The following is a 20,431-nucleotide window of genomic DNA, read 5'->3' as shown; positions in this document are numbered from 1 at the left end:
CGTTCGGTGGGTTATGGAAACAAGAACATACCCAGCATGCACACCCCCGAAAACGGAGTATGGCTTGCCTACATGGCGGGGGGAGTAAAACGGTCATACACGTTAAAGCCCACTCGTGTGCATACGAGTGAAACGTGGGAGTTGCAGCCCACGAACGCAGAAGAAGAAGTATGTCAGTTGTTTTTGTTCTACTTCTTCATCAATGTTGCCAACTGTTGCAGTTACCATATTTTGTTGTTGTTGTTGGCTAGCACTTTTTTTTTTGTGGTCAATTTATTTGATGTTTCCTCAACATTTGTCATTGTGCATTGAGTGAAAATGTCTGCCTTTCCTCTGTTTCACCTCCCTCTCTTTGCTATTACTAATATTGTGTTGTTATTATACTACTACTATTATTATGATGATGACCACTATATTTAAGGTTGTTGTTGTTGTTGCCATACTGTCGATCTATTTATGGCTAATCCTTATCACTTATTGCAATCTGTCAAATCAATAATTACCAGTGCGTGCCCTTCCAATCTCTAATATAAACAGATTAAATTGCCTAAGATTGATTACAGATTACTTATGCCTTAAACAAGAATGTAACCATTTGTTGTTATTATTAATGCAGCACAGTAATTATCTGAAAAAGAGTGTCAGACACAATTGCACCAGCCCTGCGTGGCGTCAACCTGTCGATTGTCAAGTCTGTCGTTGTCAGTTTGTGTCGTGGGTCAAAAGTCCGATGATATTATGTGCTTGAGCGAGAGGCATTACACTAGCTTTTATTTCGTTTCATTGCTCAGAGGGTCCTGCGCTCGACAAACATATACGCTAACCATTGCAGAGATTGCCGACAGCAGCGTACCCAACGCGCTAGTCAGGCCTTGAGAGCTTTTAGAAGGTTTGTCTGCTAATGACGGACGGGCAAGACAGTCGTCTTTTCACTGTAGTCGCGCGAATTTTGGCCAAGCAGAGCAAACGGTAGCCTAGTTCTGATCACGTTTGACATGGTAGTTATGAACAAACATTGGAGTATATACAATCTCCTTATTCACTAGAAATGAAATATCAGTGTCAATGCATGAGGCGGTCAGGTTTACTAACAGTCCTTGCAGGGGATCTGCCTTTGTGCACCAGACTGTGTTCCTGCAATGTTGATAATACACACTTGACACACTCAAAGGACGTTTGACATAATTATAATTACTTTATCTAACACTCTCGCTACGAACTTGGATAAGAATTCTAATATTATGATTGCATTTCTCTTGACTTGTGTGGGTTAGATGTGTGTGTGTGTGGATGTGTCGTCGTGTGTTGCAGGTATATATTGTGCAACTGAACTCATACAGCAGTCACGTTTATCTCTTTCTCGGCATGTCACATAAGAAAGAGAGACCAGACTGCAACAGAATCTTGATACTCTCTCTCTTCTTTCTCTACTCACTAGTGCATTGTGGTGTAGTCTGGTGTGTGTGGGTGTGTATAACTACATAAGCGAGAGAGAAAAGAAGCTCTGATTTCATATGGAAAATACGATTTGCTCACCAGATTGAACTTTGAACGGAATAGAAAAAGTGAAGATGATATAACCAATCTGGGATTTAACCTATCAACGACAAAGCATGAGTAAACTGGTTCTGAATACTGAGGAATGGTTTTAGTGTGTTGTTCCATCTCAATCTGTTGATGATTTAAAAGGTTGGAAAGTATAATGTATCAGAGAAAAAAACATATATGCAGAAGAAGCCGTACATGATGATGTTATGAAATTGACCTGATGTTGATGACAGATTCTCAGGCCTTCAATAGATGACATAAGAAATATTTCTGGAAGTCCTATTTCCGGTCTGAATCAGGAACATTTATGGCAATTTCTGTGTTTGTAAAGAAATGAAGTTCAATAAGTAGGAAAAGTGTACCAATTTCAGATGGTTTCAGACTTTATTATTGTAACGATATTAAATCTAAGGTTTTGATGCGGATTCAGTCACTAAAAAACATCCACCATTTGCTTTTCTGTTATTGGTCCACAAACATGAAAATGTAACAGTTGGTGCCTGAAATTTGGCCGCTGAATAGGACATTTCATTACTAGTTTCAGTTCTTGCAGTAGCTCAAGGAGGGTCACTGGTTCGACATCTTATAGTACACACATGCAATTGCTATGCCTGACCCAGAGTAACACAAATCAGTCAGGGCAACGCTGAGAAAAAAAAAGGGTTAATAAATATGATAAATCCATTAAGAAACAATATATAAAATAATATGTTAAGCGCAAAAAAAACTTGTATGAATGTCAACTATATAAGTTCCTTAAATAATGTAAATAAGTAATCCTCCAAAACAAATAAAAAACTGATAACTGCAGTGGAGTGGAACAAACTTTCAGAAATAGAGTACAGCTCTCAGCGCATCTTAAATCACATTTACATAGAGAGGGTAGAAAGCATTACGACCAATTGAGTGCGCGCCGACGTTTTCTGCAATGTACTAAATCCACATATCTAGATCCAGAAGCCAATCATTTGTGAATGTGATTATAATTTCTTACAAAGTTTATACAAGTAAGAATAGGAAACACCTACTCAAACCCCAGACAATTACATATGGGGTTACCACAAGGATCAGTAATTTCGCCAATTTTATTCAATATATTATTAGCAGATCTACCTAACAAGCTAGCTAAAGATACAGTCTTGGTTCAATTTGCTGATGACATTTGTTTATGGATGAAGGTGACAATGAAAAATAAAACGCCTACTAGGACACTGAATTACATAAAGAAAATATACCAGCGGGAACTTGATAAAATCAGCAACTTTATGACGGAAAATGGCTTATCATTGTCCTTAGAAAAAACAAATATGATGCTATTTAACACAGGATCAGACCCAGAAAAGCTCCCTGTGTTTACAATACATGGTTCTATCATCAGATATACACAATATGTTAAATTTTTGGGAGTTTATATTTCTTCAAAGCTTTCGTGGAATTATCATATTGACTATATACTAAACAAAGCAAGAAAAGGTCTAAATTTCCTTAAAATAATTTGTAAACAGCACTGGGGGCAAGATACCAAAGCGTTGATATCTCTCGCAACCTCTCTCGTACGTTCACGCTTGACATACGCTCAAGAGGTATTTTTCAGTGCTCCACTGCATTTGTTAAAGAAGCTGCAAAGCATCGATTGTAAGGCTTATAAACTTGCTCTAGGTGTGCCCATTCTTACATCAAATTTAGGGACCTACAGAGAAGCAGGTGTTTTATCTCTTGATGAACAAAGGAAAGCTTCAGCCGCGAAATTCGTTATCAAATCTTTAGCATATGAAACCTTTTCAAAAGAAGAAGTTAATTTAAGTTCACAAAAAGATTTTGCTAAACGAGCTAAGACGATACAGTCTATGACATCCATCAATACATTTGCATCAGATATCATTAGTGCTACGGAATCAAGAGACAAGCAAATTGCAAAAATACCTACTTTTTCACCAGTCCCTGAATGGGAGCAGTGTAAAGCTACCTTTGACATGGATTATACAGATTTATCCAAGAACCAGTCACCATTTTTGTTAAAACCTGAAGTGCTCTCCCATATAGAAAATCAATATTCTAATTATCTAAAAATATACACAGACGGATCTGTTCTAGAAGATGGTAATTCAGGAGCGGCTTTTGTAATTCCTTCATTTAGATTAGAAAAATTATACTATATTGGTAGACAATATTCCATTTTCACAGCTGAACTTATAGCCATACTTATGGCCTTAAATTATATTTCAGACATTCCGAAAACTGTCAGTGAAATTCTATTATGTGTAGACTCGAAGTCAGTATTAAAAGCTATAGAATCTCCAAATTCAAAGAAGCGAATAGAGATGACAATGGAAATAAAACATATTATTCACCAACTGACAAAACAGGGCATTAAATTAACTTTCTGTTGGGTACCTTCGCACTGTGGAATATCTTCAAATGAGTGGGTAGACCAAGCAGCTAGAAGAGCAGCACGTAATTTCGAAGGCGCAATACAACTTGACATCCAGTTAGATCTACATGAATACATTAGTTGTATAGAAAATGTCTCTAGAAATCGATTTAAGAAATTACTTATAGATTCAAATAATCAATATTACCAATGTTGTGTAAACACAAAGAATGCAGCTAATCCCAAACATTTTCTAAATTTGACACCAGCAGCACATTCAAGACAAATTACAAGTCTAATGTATAGAATTCGTTTAAATGCCTTTCGTACAAAATTTTCTAAAAATATAAAATGTATATGCGGTAAGCAAATAACTGTAAGTCATCTACTCATTCATTGTCCGAGCATAAGACCGTTAATTCCTAAAGATGTAGTTGATGACTTTTCTTCCAATATTTCATTAGCCACTGAAAAGATTTTGAATGATTATTCATTGCTTAGAATGTTTTCGGAAATTTTAAACTCCAGTCCAGTTGGTATCCTCCTTTGATGTGTTATAATTAATGTTGTTATTTATATTTACATTGTTATAGGTTAATACTTGTTGATATGCATATACATATTCTCCTTCCCATGACACCTCATTCAATACACACCACAATCTCTTTAGATCTTTTTCTTATAATATACTTTTCCTCTGTTACATAACATGAATTTTTTTTTTTTTTTTTTTTTTTTTTACACTAATATTCACATGCATTCCCTTTCCTTTATCCACTTCTTTACTCCTTTCCGTCTAAAAACACTTATAGTGAATAGACGTTAAACTGAAGATAAAACACACACACACACACACGTCTAAAAACACTTATAGTGAATAGACGTTAAACTGAAGATAACACACACACACACACACACACACACAAAACCAGCTAGAAGCCTAAGGAACGGAGCTTATTTGAGTCAATAACATATTTTGCAGAATGGAAGAGGTGTATCAGTTTTGCGGAGAGACTTTTTAAAACGAACGCGCAAATCCGCCTGACAGAGAGAGAGAGGTAATTTTGTTCCACGCCACTGTTTCAAGAAAGGTGGAGCACTGACCTTGGAATTTTGTGTGTCTTTGTGGAACTGTCAGCGATCTATAATTAGCAGCCAAGTGTAGAAGTGGAGTGTTGGCTTAAGAGGTAACACATCCACGTGGGAAGCGATAGAATCTGAGCGCACTGGATAGAATCCCTATAATAGTCACCAGTATTTTCCCGATTCCACTAGACCTTGATAGGTGGTCTGGACACTTGTCAATTGGATGAGACAGTAAACAGAGGTCCCGTGTGCGCGTTAAAGAATCCACAGCAACAAAATGGTTGTACCTGGCTAAATTCTGCAGAAAAATCCACTTCGATAAGAAAACAAATAAGATTGCAGGCAGAAAAAATTCCCCCCCCCCCAAAAAAAACAACAACATAGGGTGGCGCTCTTAGTTTAGCGACACGCTCTCCCTTGGGAGAGCACCCCCAATTTCAAACAGAGAAATCTGTTGTGACAAAGAAGAGTAATACAGTGTAGAAGGGGTACAAGGTATGTTGGTGTAGTATGGTTTCTGACATTGAAGCGCATGGTAGCTCGTTAGTGCTGTTTCCTGTGAGAGATTGGCCGGGCGGCCAGTGAAGTTTCTCAGTAAGAGGGGTTATATGTGGGTTTGTCTGGGTGTTCTGAATATTAGCCTTATATATTAGACGGTCTTGATATTCTGGATTTTTTATTTTTTTAATTTTTTTTTAATTTTTTTTTTTTTTTATAAAGATTTTCAGACATACCAGTCAGAAGAGAATCAAGACAAGACAGAGTAAGGGAAGTTACTGGTTCTGGTTTGGGTGATCTGAACAGTCAGATGGTGAAGAATTGAACTGATCCTTCTGAGGTTTTTGTTAATGTTTTCCGTTGGGACGATAGCCAATAATTATTGGCTCCTGCAACATACAAATCCAGATCCAGATCCAGATGTGATTTTTCATTCAAGGCTTGTTGTCGTCAAACGTTACACCCCAAGTTACGAGTGGATTCTGAGAAAGAAATTTCACTTTTATGAATGGTTGATTTGAGGGTTTGATCCATTTTTCCTGTGTTGTCAACCAATAGTACTTCAGTCGTTTTGTCATTCTGTTGTTACTTGTTTTGAAACATCCAGGGACGGGCGCAATAGCCGAGTGGTTAAAGCGTTGGACTGTCAATCTGAGGGTCCCGGGTTCGAATCACGGTGATGGCGCCTGGTGGGTAAAGGGTGGAGATTTTTACGATCTCCCAGGTCAACATATGTGCAGACCTGCTAGTGCCTGAACCCCTGAAGATCGAATACGCACGTTAAAGATCCTGTAATCCATGTCAGCGTTCGGTGGGTTATGGAAACAAGAACATACCCAGCATGCACACCCCCGAAAGCCGAGTATGGCTGCCTACATGGCGGGGTAAAAACGGTCATACACGTAAAAGCCCACTCGTGTGCATACGGGTGAACGTGGGAGTTGCAGCCCACGAACGCAGAAGAAGAAGTATGTCAGTTGTTTTGTTCTACTTCTTCATCAATGTTGCCAACTGTGCAGTTACCATATTTTGTTGTTGTTGTTGGCTAGCACTTTTTTTTTGTGGTCAATTTATTTGATGTTTCCCTCAACATTTGTCATTGTGCATTGAGTGAAAATGTCTGCCTTTCCTCTGTTTCACCTCCCTCTCTTTGCTATTACTAATATTGTTGTTGTTATTAGTACTACTACTATTATTATGATGATGACCACTATATTTAAGGTTGTTGTTGTTGTTGCCATCATCATCATTATTATTATTATTGCGCTTAATTGCCATTATTATTATTGTTATCATTATTGCTCTTAAATTTCATAAGTCAAAGCAGCTGCTGTTGTGTCCCATGTGTTTATATAAAAAGATTAATGCAAGATTCCAGATTACAGAGATATTATGATTGTAAACAGAATGTAATTGTTGTTGTTATTATTATTATGCAGCGACAGTTAATTAGTCATAAAAAGAAGTGTCCACACAGTTGCACCATGCCCGTGTCGTTGGGTCAAGTTCTGTGTCGAGGGGTCAAGGTCCGATGACTATTATGTGCTTGGAGGATGAGGCATGAACACTAGCTTTTAGTTTCAGTTTCAGTTGCTCAAGGAGGCGTCACTGCGCTCGGACAAACCATATACGCTACACCACATCTGCCAAGCAGATGCCTGACCAGCAGCGTAACCCAACGCGCTTAGTCAGGCCTTGAGAGCTTTTAGAGGCGTTTGATTTGGCTAAGAGCGGACCGGGCAAGACAGCTCGTCTTTTCACTGTTAGTCGCGCGAAATTTGGCCAAGCAGAGCAAACCGATAGGCCTAGTTTGCATCAGTTTGACATGGTAAGTATATGTAACACCAAACATGGAGTATAATACAAACTCCTCCTATTCACTAGAAATGAAATATCAGTGTCGATGCATGAGGGAGGTCAGGGTCTTACCTAACAGTCCTTGGAGGGGAGTCTGCCCTGTGTGTGACACCAGACGCTGTGTTTCCCTGGCAATGTTGTAATCCACACACTTGACACACACACAGGCGCTTGACATAATTATACTTACTTTTCTCACTCTCTGCTACGAACTTGAAAACAAATTCTAATATGTATGATTTGCAGTTTCTCTTGTTGTCTCTCTCTGTGTGTGTGTGTGTGTGTGTGTGTGTGTGTGTGTGTGTGTGTGTGTGTACAGAGTATATATGATGCCACACTGCATCTTCATACTACAGCAGTCACCGTTATCTCTTTCTCCTGACCATTTCGGCATGTACACATAAGAAAGAGAGACAGACAGACAGACTCTTGATCTCTCTCTCTCTCACTGCATATATATATAGAACTCAAAACGTTTTTTACTGAAGGATCGAGATTTTAGGCATGGCCCATTCTTCCAATCTGCCCTTGCTAATCTACATCAGTTACAGTAGATTGAGAGAGAGGGAGAGAGAGAGAGAGAGAGAGCTCTGTTTCTTCACTGGAAATTCCGATTTGCTTCACACAGATTGGAACTTTGAACTGGAACAGAAACAGAGTGAAGATGATCATACACCCCACTCCTGGGATTTAACCTATCACCCAGACCCAAACATGAGTAAACTAGGTTATGAAATACTGAGGAAGTGGTTTTAGTGTGTTGTATTCCATCTCAGGATCTGTTGACTGATTTGAAAGGTTGGAAGCTCATCATGTATCAGAGAAAAAACACCAGAAAAAACACCAGTATACTGCAGAAAGACAGCACGTACAGTGCATGAATGTTCATGAAAATTGACCTGATGTTTGATGGAAAGATTCCTCAAGGCTCTACATAGACTGGACAATAGAGAAACATATTTCATTGGGAAGTCCTTATTTCCGCATCCTGAATTCAGGAACCTATTTTACTGGCAATTTTTGTGTATGTATGAAATGATATTACCATTAGTAGATGTCGTAACCCATTTTCAGTGGTTTCAGACTTTATTTTGTACGTTATTTTTCTCAGTTTTGATGCGGATTCAGTCACTAAACAAACATGCCACCATCTTGCTTTTTCTGTTTTTGGTCCCACAAACCATGAAAATGTAACCAGTTGGTGCAATAATTTAGGCCGCTGAAATAGGACATTACTACATTATAGTTTCAGTTTCAGTTTCAGTAGCTCAAGGAGGCGTCACTGCGTTCGGACAAATCCATATACGCTACACCACATCTGCAAAGCATATGCCTGACCAGCAGTGTAACCCAACATGCTTAGTCAGGCCTTGAGAAAAAAAAAGGGTGAATAAATAATAGATAAATACATTAAAAAAACAACTAATAATAATAATATGTATAAGGCGCAAAAAAAACTTGATGAAGTCAACTATAAGCTTACATAAATAAATAAATAATAATTCAAAAAAAATAAAAAAAGATATGATAACTGCAGTGGAGTGGAACAAACTTTCAGAAAATAGAGTGACAGCCTCCTCAGCCGGCATCTTAAATCACATTATACATAGAGAGGGTCAGAAAGCATCTTCAGACCAATCTGAGTTGCGCAGCCCCGGTTTCCTGCAATGTACTAATCCACATATCTAGATCCAGAAAGCCACATTCATTCTGTGAACTGTGATTATTATTATACGGAAAAAGGTTAACTCTCTCCATACGAATGGCGAAAGAGACAACGTTAACAGCGTTTCATCCCAATTACCATCATCAAAATATTACAAGCGGAACGCTCTTGTACTGAAGAGGTGAATGTTGACAAAGAATACCACAGGTCTTACAATGGAAGCTAAAAGTTGGGTCATTCAGACACCCACTGGACATCTGAGGGGTCTGTGTAGAGGAGAAGAGAGGACTGGCCGTACTGAGTGAGTTAATGGGCGGATAAGTCGGTTGGGATGGCATGACATAACCCCTCCACTGTATGGTATTACTGAAAATTGTACTTAACATTCAGGCACTTGTGATTTTTCGGAAGGAGGAAAAGACTGTGTAGTTTTTTTGTTTGTTTTTTTTTGTTTGTTTGTTTGTTTGTTTTTAACTCACTCAGTACGGCCAGTCCTCTTTTCTCCTCTACACAGACCCCTCGGATGTCCAGTGGGTGTCTCAATGACCCAACCTTTAGCTTCCGTCGTCAGAATTGTGGTATTCTTTGTCAACATTCACCTCTTCAGTATAAGAGCCTTCTGCTTGCAATATTTTGATGGTGGTAATTGGGGTGAAACGCTGTTAACGCCGTCTCTTTCGGCGTTCGTATGGAGAGAGTTAATCTGGTATGGTTTATATCCGGCCTGTCTTCATATCTGGGTGTGCATGCTGGGAAAGGTTTGTATAATTTCCATAGCCCTCTGAACAGTGACATGGATACTTGATCTGTAAAATGTGTATTTGATTTGTGTATGTACACGGAAGGGATTAAGGCACAAGGCAGTCTGCAGGTATGTTGATCTGTGAGATTAGAAGGCAACAATAATGGCCTCAAAGCCAGGACCCTCACATTGAAAATGAAAGTCCAAGGCTGGGCCATTATGCAGTTGGATCCATTGGAAAACATGTTGATCTACAATGAAGAAGGAAGCACTGGAGAAGCAGGATGTGCAACTTTCATTTGTTGTATTCCTGTTATATTTCGGCTACAAATTTGTGCTTGAAAGTTCTATTGAAAGATATAGCATTTTTGTTGTTGATTTTTTTTTTTTTTACCCCTGAAACCAGATTATGTTTAAACCATGATTTGCCTTTTATGTCTAACTTGAGTTTGTGAATCAGCATTTCAGTCTCTGTCCAGTCTTTTTTTTTTTCTAATTCTTTAAAAAAAATATTTTTTTAAAGTATTACATTCTGCAGCTTTTTTCATTTGCAGCTAATCTTTGTTGCTGAGTTACCTTTTTGGTCTCTGATTTACCATCTTTTCACCGCAAGAAACAGAAATGGGGAAGGGGAAAAGAAAATAACTGGGAGGAAAAAATGCAATGTGTACATATGTGAGTGAGTATCTTAAGTGTGTGTGTGTGTGTGTGTGTGTGTGTGTGTGTGTGTGTGTGTGTGATCCATGTATCATACAATAGCGATAACTAGGGGATGTTTTGTTTGAAAACAACTAAAAAATAAAACTAAGGGAGGTAACAATGCAACATTCTTGGAATTCATATGAACTAGAATTAAGCGAATTAACAAATGCAACATCCTTGGAATTGATATTAATTATGACAAGTAACAAACAAAAAACCCAACAACAACAAAAAAACAACAACAACAATGATCAGACTGTGTCGAGAAGATTTCAAAGCACCATACACTGTGGACTGACTTTCAGTTTATCGGCCCAACACTCTGCTTATATCACAGATTGACATAAGTTTTACATTTGGGCCAACAGCAAAGTGAGAGCTGTATTATCAGTGGTTTCTCCAGTCAATGGGAAATCATTTACAGCTTAGTCTTTTGTGAAGGACTATGACTCTCAAACTAGGAGGCAAAATTGCACTGGTTTTTAGTGCTGCAGCCTTGTGGGCTAGTTGGCCTTTGGGAACCATCCCAACGCCGACTGTCCTAAAACCCTCTTGGCCGAGAGAGTGGAGATGTAACTTGGGCAAGACACTCTCCACTATAATCAAACTCTAGCCCAGATAGTCGGAACAGCAGTTGCCTACTCTGCTGTTCTGATGGTCATAGTCGGACACGACTGACTATCATATAATTATATACTTTCAGTTTATACTCCTTCTTGACTTTCATACTCCTTCACACGTTTATTTTTGACTCAATTGTGTAAACAAAGTGAAGTCTGTGTTTTAACCCAGTGTTTGGTTGTGTGTGTGTGTGTGTGTGTGTGTGTGTGTGTGTGTGTGTGTGTGTGTGTTAAACTTTAACATTGCCATTTTCTCTGCAAATACTTTGTCAGTTGACACCAAATTTGGTATACAACTAGGAAAAATTCAGTTCTTTCCAGTCATCTTGTTTAAAATAATATTGCACCTCTGGGATGGGCACAAAAAAAATAAACCAAATTATATGCAAACTGAATTTACTGTTATATTTATATTTTTTTTTATTCTCTAGACTTGTTTCCAAAGGTCATTGATGAAACTGGCCAGAATGCCTTTAAGCAGTCTTTAGGTAGACGCTTCTTTTTTTTTATAAATTTTTTTTTTTATACATTCATTTATTTGTTTTTTGATACTTAATTAAAAACCAGGATTTTGAGCCTTTTGAATATTTGTATATTTGTTTGTTTATTTATGAATCAACCCCTTTACAACTGAATTTTGGTGAAATGAGGTCAGTGCAACATGAATCTGAAGTACATCTATTACATTTAAAAAATATTTTTTTAAACCTGTTTGTTAGTTTCATTGGTTTGGCTGAACAAAAGAACTTCAGCCCAATCCCAAAAGAAGTCCGAACAAAGAATGGTGACTGAGCCCAACAAATGATATGTATTTGCACTATTGTTTCATGATAACTTGACATGATTAATTAGTTAAAAGAAGAATTCTGTCTACTAATATTAGAAAACACTCACCATATGTTAACTTGGTAACAATGCCGGGGGCAGTTGTAGCTCTATGATGTCTCCTGTGAACTATGTTATTTGACTGTCAAATGTGTGCAGCTAGTTGGGAATCAGGGTGTCACATTATAAGTGGATTTTTTACGTATTTATTTATTTATTTGTTTGTTGTTTTTGTTGTTGTTTTAAAAAAAAAAATTATTTAATTTATTTTATTTATTTATTTTTTCTTTTTCTTTTTCTTGTGTGTGTGTGTGTGTGTGTGTGTGTGTGTGTGTGTGTGTGTGTGTGTAAAAATACCCTTGCTAATTATTACCATGTTCGTGTAATATGCAACTTGTCACAGGAAAATTGTCATGGTGATGATGTTGAAGAGAAAATATAACCTTCATTGCAAGGGGGGAAAAAAAGAAAAGAAAAAAAAAAGGTAACTGACAACCAGAACTGTAAAGTCTGTCTTATTACCCGTGAGGTGACAGCCCTTCACTGACAAGCATACTCTTGTCAGCAGCAGTCAAGCAAGGTGTTGGTTAAGTCTAAAACTTATTTTTCTTTTCCTTTTTTTTTTTTCTTTTCTTTTATTTCACAGATCGGATTCCACACAAGAAGCCAGACAGGCAACTGGGTCAGCGAAAAAAGTGAGCGTCCTTATTTCGAGGAAGAAATAGGTCGTCAGTTCAAAAGGAAGGGAGGAAAGAAGGAGTGACGTGACTTGACGTATCACTACACAGCTACACAATGCAGCAGCAAGGCTATGGACCACCCCCAGCTGGACAGGCAGGCTATGGAGCCCCCCCACCTGGCCAGGCAGGCTATGGAGCCCCCCAGCAGCCGGCCTATGGCGTGGCCCCACCAAACTATGGCATCCAGCCTGCCCCGGTGATGGCACAGCCTGGAATGCCTGGAGCCCCCGGAGCCCCAGGACAAAGTGGGTTTGTTTGTTTTTTTGGTTGATTTTGATTGATATCAGAACTAAAATATGACTGTCTCCCATGAAATAATGATAAATAATGTAGTGTAATAGTGTAATGGAGAGAGTTACCACCCTTTACTATTTGTTAATCCTATCGTTTCCTGGCCCATTATTTGTATAATTTCCAGTGGATAAACTACCAAGGCAGCCATGTGTTTGTTCTGTATTGTCCATGTGTTCTGTGTGGCTTATTCAGGATTAAAGAGGCTATGCCAGTCTTGAATAAAAGCTAATTTGTGTTTGCACATTTCTTATGTCTTTGCTGCTGTGTGCACATCAAATGATTAGTATAAGGACAGGCCTGGTGCTTCCTTTTTGAGGAAGTGTCTGGGTTTGTTCCAATGTATCTTTTATTTACATGTGTGCTAGCTGAATCGGTAGCGTAGGCATCACTGACTTGAAGTTGTGTGCCTTGTGTAATGGAGAGAGTTACCACCCTTTACTATTTGTTAATCATATTGTTTCCTGGCCTCATTATCTGTATAATTTCCAATGATAGATAACTCATGCTGCATTCAGTTGCGCAACAGGCAAAAACAGTGCTGAGGGTCCATGTGGGATAAGTTGAGTTTTTTGCACCAGTGCATAGTTCAGCCTATAAATTACAACATATCTTGCTGTTTTTGCAGATTGCTCTTGTGATGGAGGATCAAAATATGTCAGAGTGATGATCTCTGTGTGTTTCTTGCTGGTCCAGAGAACTTTGACAAGATCCAGCAGAATGTGCATAACTCACAGGAACTCACATAGAGCTCTATGAAAAGAGCTGTCTTTCATGCGAATATGCACATTCAGTCACACACTTGACTGTGCCAAACATTGAAACATTATTACAACTGCACAAGCTGAAAGCGTTGAAAAAGATGCAAAGTTGTTTTTTTTTTCTGTATTTATTGAGATCTTGTCACAAGGAAGTGTTGAATGTCACAGTTTGTGTTTCACGATGCTGCTTGGTGAAGTTGTTGTTCACTCTTTGTTTCCAGTGGTGTGGATGCAAGCCCCGCCCCCCATTCCAGGATGTCCCCCCGGGATGGAATACCTCACACAACTGGACCAGCTGTTGATTCAGCAGGAAACTCACTTTTTGGAAAGTCAGTGACTTAGTTTATTTATTTATTTATTTATTTATTTTATTTTACTGCTTAGTCACATAGTCAGTCAGTCTGTTAACCCTTTTACCTCCAGGTTGCCCAGCACTAATCATCCATGAAATCCCATGCCAAGAGGAATAACTCTTGTGATTTTTGATTGTAGGTGATTATAAAAATTGATTAAAAATACATGTACCCTTCTTTTATTGCACATAATTATTATTTGTCTTGCATTCTACACATAATAAAGTTGCAAAGGAAATTTTGTTTCCAGGCTCATGTTGCTTTGTTCTTACACACACACACAAATAAAAGTGTCAAATTTGATGGTCAACTTTGAAATTTTTTTGGGGGGATTACAATTTATTTTTTTTTTTTTTTTTTTTTTTAATAATCAGAAAAATTACAAAATGATCATTAATGTGTGTGTGTGTGTGTGTGTGTGTGTGTGTGTGTGTGTGTGCATGCATTCATGTTTTCAGTTCTCACTGGTTGGGAGTGCAAGAACAAGTTCAGAGTGCTGAACAGCATGGGACAGCAGGTGTACTATGCTTTGGAAGGTCAGCACCATCATCTGGTTTTTTTTTTTGTTTTTTTTTCATTTCACGGCTGTCAGGGGTTGTGGTTACAATCAAACACAGACGTCATGTGAGCTTTGTGTGTCAGCAGCGTTTGAGCAGTGTGTGTGTGTGAGGGTTACCGCCTCTGAAAGTGCACATGACTGTGCATGACGGGGGCGGCAAGAAACGGAAATAAAAATCATTTTTTAATATTTTTACTTTTTCCAATTTTTTTTTTTTGCCCCAACCATTTCTTACCAAGCACTGAACCTTAGAAAAGAACCTCCAGCCAGAACATGACCACTGTGAAGTGAAGAAAGCGTTGGGTAGGACACATCCTTTGAATGCCATCAGAGGCACTTCCAAGAGTAGCGTTTGAGTGAGAGTAAGACCAAGGAAGACATGGTGCAGAACGGTTGAAGTATGACTGCTGTGCCTGGGGGGGAAGCTAGCGAGCTAAGGCAGCACAGGACAGGCATCAGTGAAGATATCTGGTGGTGGCGTTGGGCCCACAGGGCATAGAGAGGTTTAAACTAAACTAACAAGACATCTTTATCGAGAGTGGAGTGTTCTGTGAGCTAACACACTAGAAGACTGGGACCAGAAAGTCAAGAATTATTCTGATTTGCATACATGTATCTTTGGACCTTGCGGCCCATACTTTTATGGTCAATGCTTTTATTTCTGTCTTTTGTATTTGTATTTGTATTTCTTTTTATCACATCAGATTTCTCTGTGTGAAATTCGGGCTGCTCTCCCCAGGGAGAGCGCGTCGCTACACTACAGCGCCACCCATTTTTTAAAATTTTTTCCTGCGTGTAGTTTTATTTGCTTTTTCTATCAAAGTGGATTTTTCTACAGAATTTGACCAGGAACAACCCTTTTGTTGCTGTGGGTTCTTTTACATGCGCTAAATGCATGCTGCACACGGCACCTCGGTTTATCGTCTCATCCGAATGACTAGCTCTGCTTGGACATGAAGTCACGTGATATATCATGAGAAGATTACTGTGGGCTTTGGCCAGAGGATCTTAATAGCATTATCATTATCATTATTATTTTCCTGAATGATTAGCATTAAAACGATTTGTGTCAAATAGACCGCCGGAGAGCTCCGTGCTTTCATGACATCGAGGGGCGTCACGTGATCTGTGCTCTTGAAGTTGATTGGTTCTCTGAAAGTGCGAGCAACAAAAGCGATTGAGAAAGGCAGAATATGTGAAACAATAGGCTTCTTTTTTGCCATTTTGCTTCATACTTCGTTGGTTTTGAGAAAGGCAGAACGTGTGAAACAATAGGCTTCTTTTTTGCCATTTTGCTTTGTACTTCGTTGGGTTTTTTTTTTTTTTTGTGTGTGTGTGTGTGTGTGTGTGTGTGTGTGTGCATACGCTGGCACTTCATTATACAGAGTCTGGTTATAGCAATAGAGGCTGTCAACTAAAAAAAAAATGAAGGACAGCACGTGTTTGCTGCTTTTGCCTATGTCGATTGCCTTTGGCATTGCTCACTATTTTGAGTATTAGTTATCTAGATGCGCATGTGCAAGATCCAAGATGGCCACAGAACTCAGTCTGTTCTGTCGCTATTGATAATAAATTGATAAGGTACAAAAGACGGTATGCACAAAAAGAAAAGCCCGTTACCTAATAACTCCTGACTTAAGTGATAAGTTTTGTTCCAGACTATGGGATTGATGAAATCTGTGTGTGTGTGTGTGTGTGTGTGTGTGTGTGTTGTTATCAATTTTTTTTTTAACATACCTTGTTATCCTTTCTCTGGACAGAGTCTGACATCTGTCAGCGAATGTGCTGTGGGCCTGGTCGTGGTTTTATCTATCATATCACTGACAACGCTCAACAGGTAATGTGTGAGTGTGTGTGTGTGTGTGTGTGTGTTATGTGTGTGTGTGTGTGTGTGTGTGAGTGTGTGTGTGTGTGTGTGTGTGCAACACACACACCAATACACATGATCGCTCATGTGAACGGGAGCGAGGTTGGGTTGGTTTTTGGACGAGCAAAGGCTGTGGTGTGTACATGTGTGCATGATATACACATGTATGTTACCAGTACAGGTCTCTGTAAGGGACCCGTGGTTCAGGGAAGGCCCAGGTAGCGAGGAGAAGTAGTGTAGGGATACAGGAGGAGTCAGAGGGGTGGAGGCGGGTGTATTTGAAATTTTGAATGGTGTGTCAGCATGGGTCAGTTGTTTGCTGACCACGATAGTGCGAGTGCACCATCTGCTATGTTGGTCAGTTGCCGTGTTGGTCAGTTTGTAGCGAGTCGTGCGCTCAGCTACATGTGTGTGTATGTGTGTGTGTGTGTGTGTGTGTGTGTGTGCGTGCGTTTCTTGTCTTTCTGAGTCAGTCTTCTACTCTGTGTGTGTGTGTGTGTTGTTGTTGTTGTTGCTTTTGTTGTTGCTGCTGTTGTTGTTGTCCAGGCATTTGCTTGTTTCTACTTTCTTTTTTGTCTTTGTGTGTTGGTGGCACTGGGAGCACACACACACACACACACACACACACACACACACACACACACACACACACACACACACAGCCTATAGCATGAACATTTTTATGCATCCTATGTAAATCTTGTTCCTCTCTCATTTCATTTCTTTCTTTTTTTTTCTTTTCCTTTCTCTCTGCCTGTTAAGTTTCTCCCACTTTCTGTTGCACTGACTACATTGTTATGGAAGATAAATTTCCAGACTACGGTCTTCAAGTCAGAGCAAGGAAAGATTTGAAAAAGTGAATGTGTTTCTTATAATCATGCAGTTTGTAATTATGGAGGTTATGCAGTGATTTCAAATGAAAACAGAAAATCCTCGGTCTTATTTCTGATTGTCTTTTCCTCTGCAGGAGGTGTTCAGAGTTCGCCGCGAGTTCCAGTGTTGCACTGGGTGCTTCTGCTGCCCCTGTGATGGCTGCCGCTACTTTGCTTCTGTCGAGGACCGGAACGGAGAGATTCTGGGCCATGTCAGCAACCTGTAAGTACTTGGACTTACTCTTTTGTTTTGACATCAAGTACAGTTTATGGACCTCCATAGCAACATCATCATCATCATCGTCATCCTCCTCCTCCTTCATCGTCATCAATATAAACAAAATAGTCTCAAAGTCTGTGGCCTTTCATGCCCTGCTCTCATGGTGACCTCATTTTCGAAACCCCTCCACTTCCGTACTTGGGGTGAGTCCTGTCAATGTCGTCAGTGTCGGCAGATTCATGGGGGGCTGTTGTTTGAGGGACGTGGTGGCGGTCTCCACTCTGGGAGGGACGCTCACTCAGTCTGGCTCCGTGACTAAGCCATTATTGTCGTTAGTAGGGGGCTTAGTAGGTGGTGTCCTAAGTACGTTAAAACAGAACAGGCACCACTGAACACCACCGAAGTGACTCAGCAGCAGTGCAGGGTCTCCTCTCGTGTGTTGGCTCCTGGCGACCTAACATTGATGGTTCCCTGTGGACTTCCGATGCTGGAACTGCGACGGACGAACCCGGGTGTGTCCATGTATGGGGGAATCTAAATGAGCGGTGTGAGAGTAATGCCACTGAAATGGTGCAGATGATGGGGCAGCAAAAAAAAAAAAAAAAAAAAATAAAAAAATTACAGTTTGCACCCGTTGATGGCGGTCTCCGCTCTGGAATAGCGATTGCTGTCGTTTGTAGGGGGGCGTATTTGGGGTGGCATCCTGTATATGTTGAATCAGAACAGGTACAGCTGAACACCACCAAAATGACTCAGCAGCAGTGCAGGGTCTCCTGTGGTGTGTGACCTAACATCAGTGGTTCCCTGTGGACTGCTGATGCTGGGACTGCGACGGATGATCATGGGTGTGCCTGTGTATGAGGGGATTATGAATGAGCGGTGTGAGAGGAATGCCGATAAAACGGTGCAAATGATGGAGCAGCAAAAAAGAATGAATGAATGAACAGATAAATAAATGAATAAATGGATAAATGAAATAATTAAAAACAAACAAACAAAAAATGCACTGTACCCCAAGTACTGATTTGTCTGTGACATCAGATTGCTTCCTTTGGACCGAGTATGGATATTTCTGTACTTCAGTCAGCACGCTTTGTTTTGCTTTCTCATTCAGTAGTATTATCACTCGGAGCTCTTTGCTTGTTGGCTTTAGCTTCTACATTGTTAGGTGGTGTTTTGAAGGGGGTAGAGCATGTTTTTATTATGATGTTGTGTGCATTTTTGTATTGTGTACTTGGGAAAGGGGCTTTACTCTGATTTTCCAGATTCCACCCAGGTGTGAATGGGTAATTGTTTTCTGTACTGTGTACTTGGGGAAGGGGCTTTACTCTGATTTTCCAGATTCCACCCAGGTGTGAATGGGGGACCTGTTTTCTGTAGGGGAAGGTGAAAATGGTGGAATGAGAGGACTGGGCCCCACCTTCCCATGCCCAACCCTTGATATGAATGTACTGCCCCACCTATAAAAGACTAGCGAACCTTTAACCTGTTACTTTTTAAAGGGTTAATTGTGATGCAAGTGGTTCATTATGACCCAAGGGGTTAAAGGTGATGGCAGGGTTGAAAGGTGAACCCAGGGTCACATACTGTGGGGATTCTTGACCAGCTGCTGTGTCCTGTTCTTTCAGTACGTTCTGCTGCACTCCTCTGTTTGGAATCTTTGACGCCCAGAAGAACTTGATCGCCGAGATCCAAGGACCCTGCTGCCCCTGCCAGACTGTCTGCTGCACCAACGACATCGACTTTAATGTGAGGGGTGTTCTTTTGGCCTTTGTATTGACAGTAGTACTGGTGACTTTAATGTGAGGGGTGTTCTGTTGGCCTTTGTATTGACAGTAGTACTGGTGACTTTAATGTGAGGGGTGTTCTTTTGGCCTTTGTATTGACAGTAGTACTGGTGACTTTAATGTGAGGGGTGTTCTGTAGCCTTTGTATTGACAGTAGTACTGGTGACTTTAATGTGAGGGGTGTTCTGTAGCCTTTGTATTGACAGTAGTACTGGTGACTTTAATGTGAGGGGTGTTCTGTGGCCTTTGTATTGAAAGTAGCACTGGTGACTTTAATGTGAGGGGTGTTCTGTGGCCTTTGTATTGACAGTAGTACTGGTGACTTTAATGTGAGGGGTGTTCTGTAGCCTTTGTATTGACAGTAGTACTGGTGACTTTAATGTGAGGGGTGTTCTGTGGCCTTTGTATTGACAGTAGTACTGGTGACTTTAATGTGAGGGGTGTTCTGTGGCCTTTGTATTGACAGTAGTGCTGGTGACTTTAATGTGAGGACTGTTCTCTGGGCCTTGTAAACAGTGATAACGGTGACGTTAATTTGGGGATTGGTCACTGGCCTTTATTGACAGTGATAGTGGTGACTTTAATGTGAGGACTCTTCTTTGGCCATTGTATTGACAGTGATAGTGGTGACTTTAATGTGAAGACTCTTCTTTGGTCTTTGTATTGACAGTAGTACTGGTGACTTTAATGTGAGGACTCTTCTTTGGCCATTGTATTGATGGTGATAGTGGTGACTTTAATGTGAAGACTCTTCTTTGGTCTTTGTATTGACAGTGATAGTGGTGACTTTAATGTGAAGACTCTTCTTTGGCCAATGTATTGACAGTGATAGTGGTGACTTTAATGTGAGGACTCTTCTTTGGCCAATGTATTGACAGTGATAGTGGTGACTTTAATGTGAGGACTCTTCTTTGGCCAATGTATTGACAGTGATAGTGGTGACTTTAATGTGAGGACTCTTCTTTGGCCAATGTATTGACAGTGATAGTGGTGACTTTAATGTGAGGACTCTTCTTTGGCCAATGTATTGACAGTGATAGTGGTGACTTTAATGTGAGGACTCTTC

The 20,431-nt window shown here is 39.9% G+C and overlaps 1 protein-coding gene across 5 annotated transcripts in view; it reads left to right on the top strand.

The window, feature by feature from the left end:
• LOC143288606 (phospholipid scramblase 2-like) overlaps positions 1-20,431 on the top strand; it is a 53,519-nt gene that overhangs the window by 21,626 nt on the left and 11,462 nt on the right. For 4 of the 5 annotated variants that reach the window (XM_076597261.1, XM_076597258.1, XM_076597259.1 and 1 more), the window contains exons 2-7: positions 12,562-12,900; positions 13,929-14,036; positions 14,519-14,596; positions 16,380-16,456; positions 17,454-17,581; positions 19,207-19,327. In XM_076597261.1, coding sequence (XP_076453376.1) covers positions 12,711-12,900; positions 13,929-14,036; positions 14,519-14,596; positions 16,380-16,456; positions 17,454-17,581; positions 19,207-19,327 — 702 coding nt within the window. In that variant the 5' untranslated portion in view covers positions 12,562-12,710. Of the gene's footprint in view, positions 1-9,827; positions 9,898-12,561; positions 12,901-13,928; positions 14,037-14,518; positions 14,597-16,379; positions 16,457-17,453; positions 17,582-19,206; positions 19,328-20,431 lie in introns of those variants that run through there. The other variant, XM_076597260.1, reaches the window with a different exon arrangement.

Source organism: Babylonia areolata, chromosome 12, assembly GCF_041734735.1.
Source record: "Babylonia areolata isolate BAREFJ2019XMU chromosome 12, ASM4173473v1, whole genome shotgun sequence".
NCBI lineage: Eukaryota > Metazoa > Mollusca > Gastropoda > Neogastropoda > Buccinidae > Babylonia > Babylonia areolata.
The sequence above is the reverse complement of the archived record's forward strand: the minus strand, read 5'-3'. Positions and strand labels throughout refer to the sequence as shown.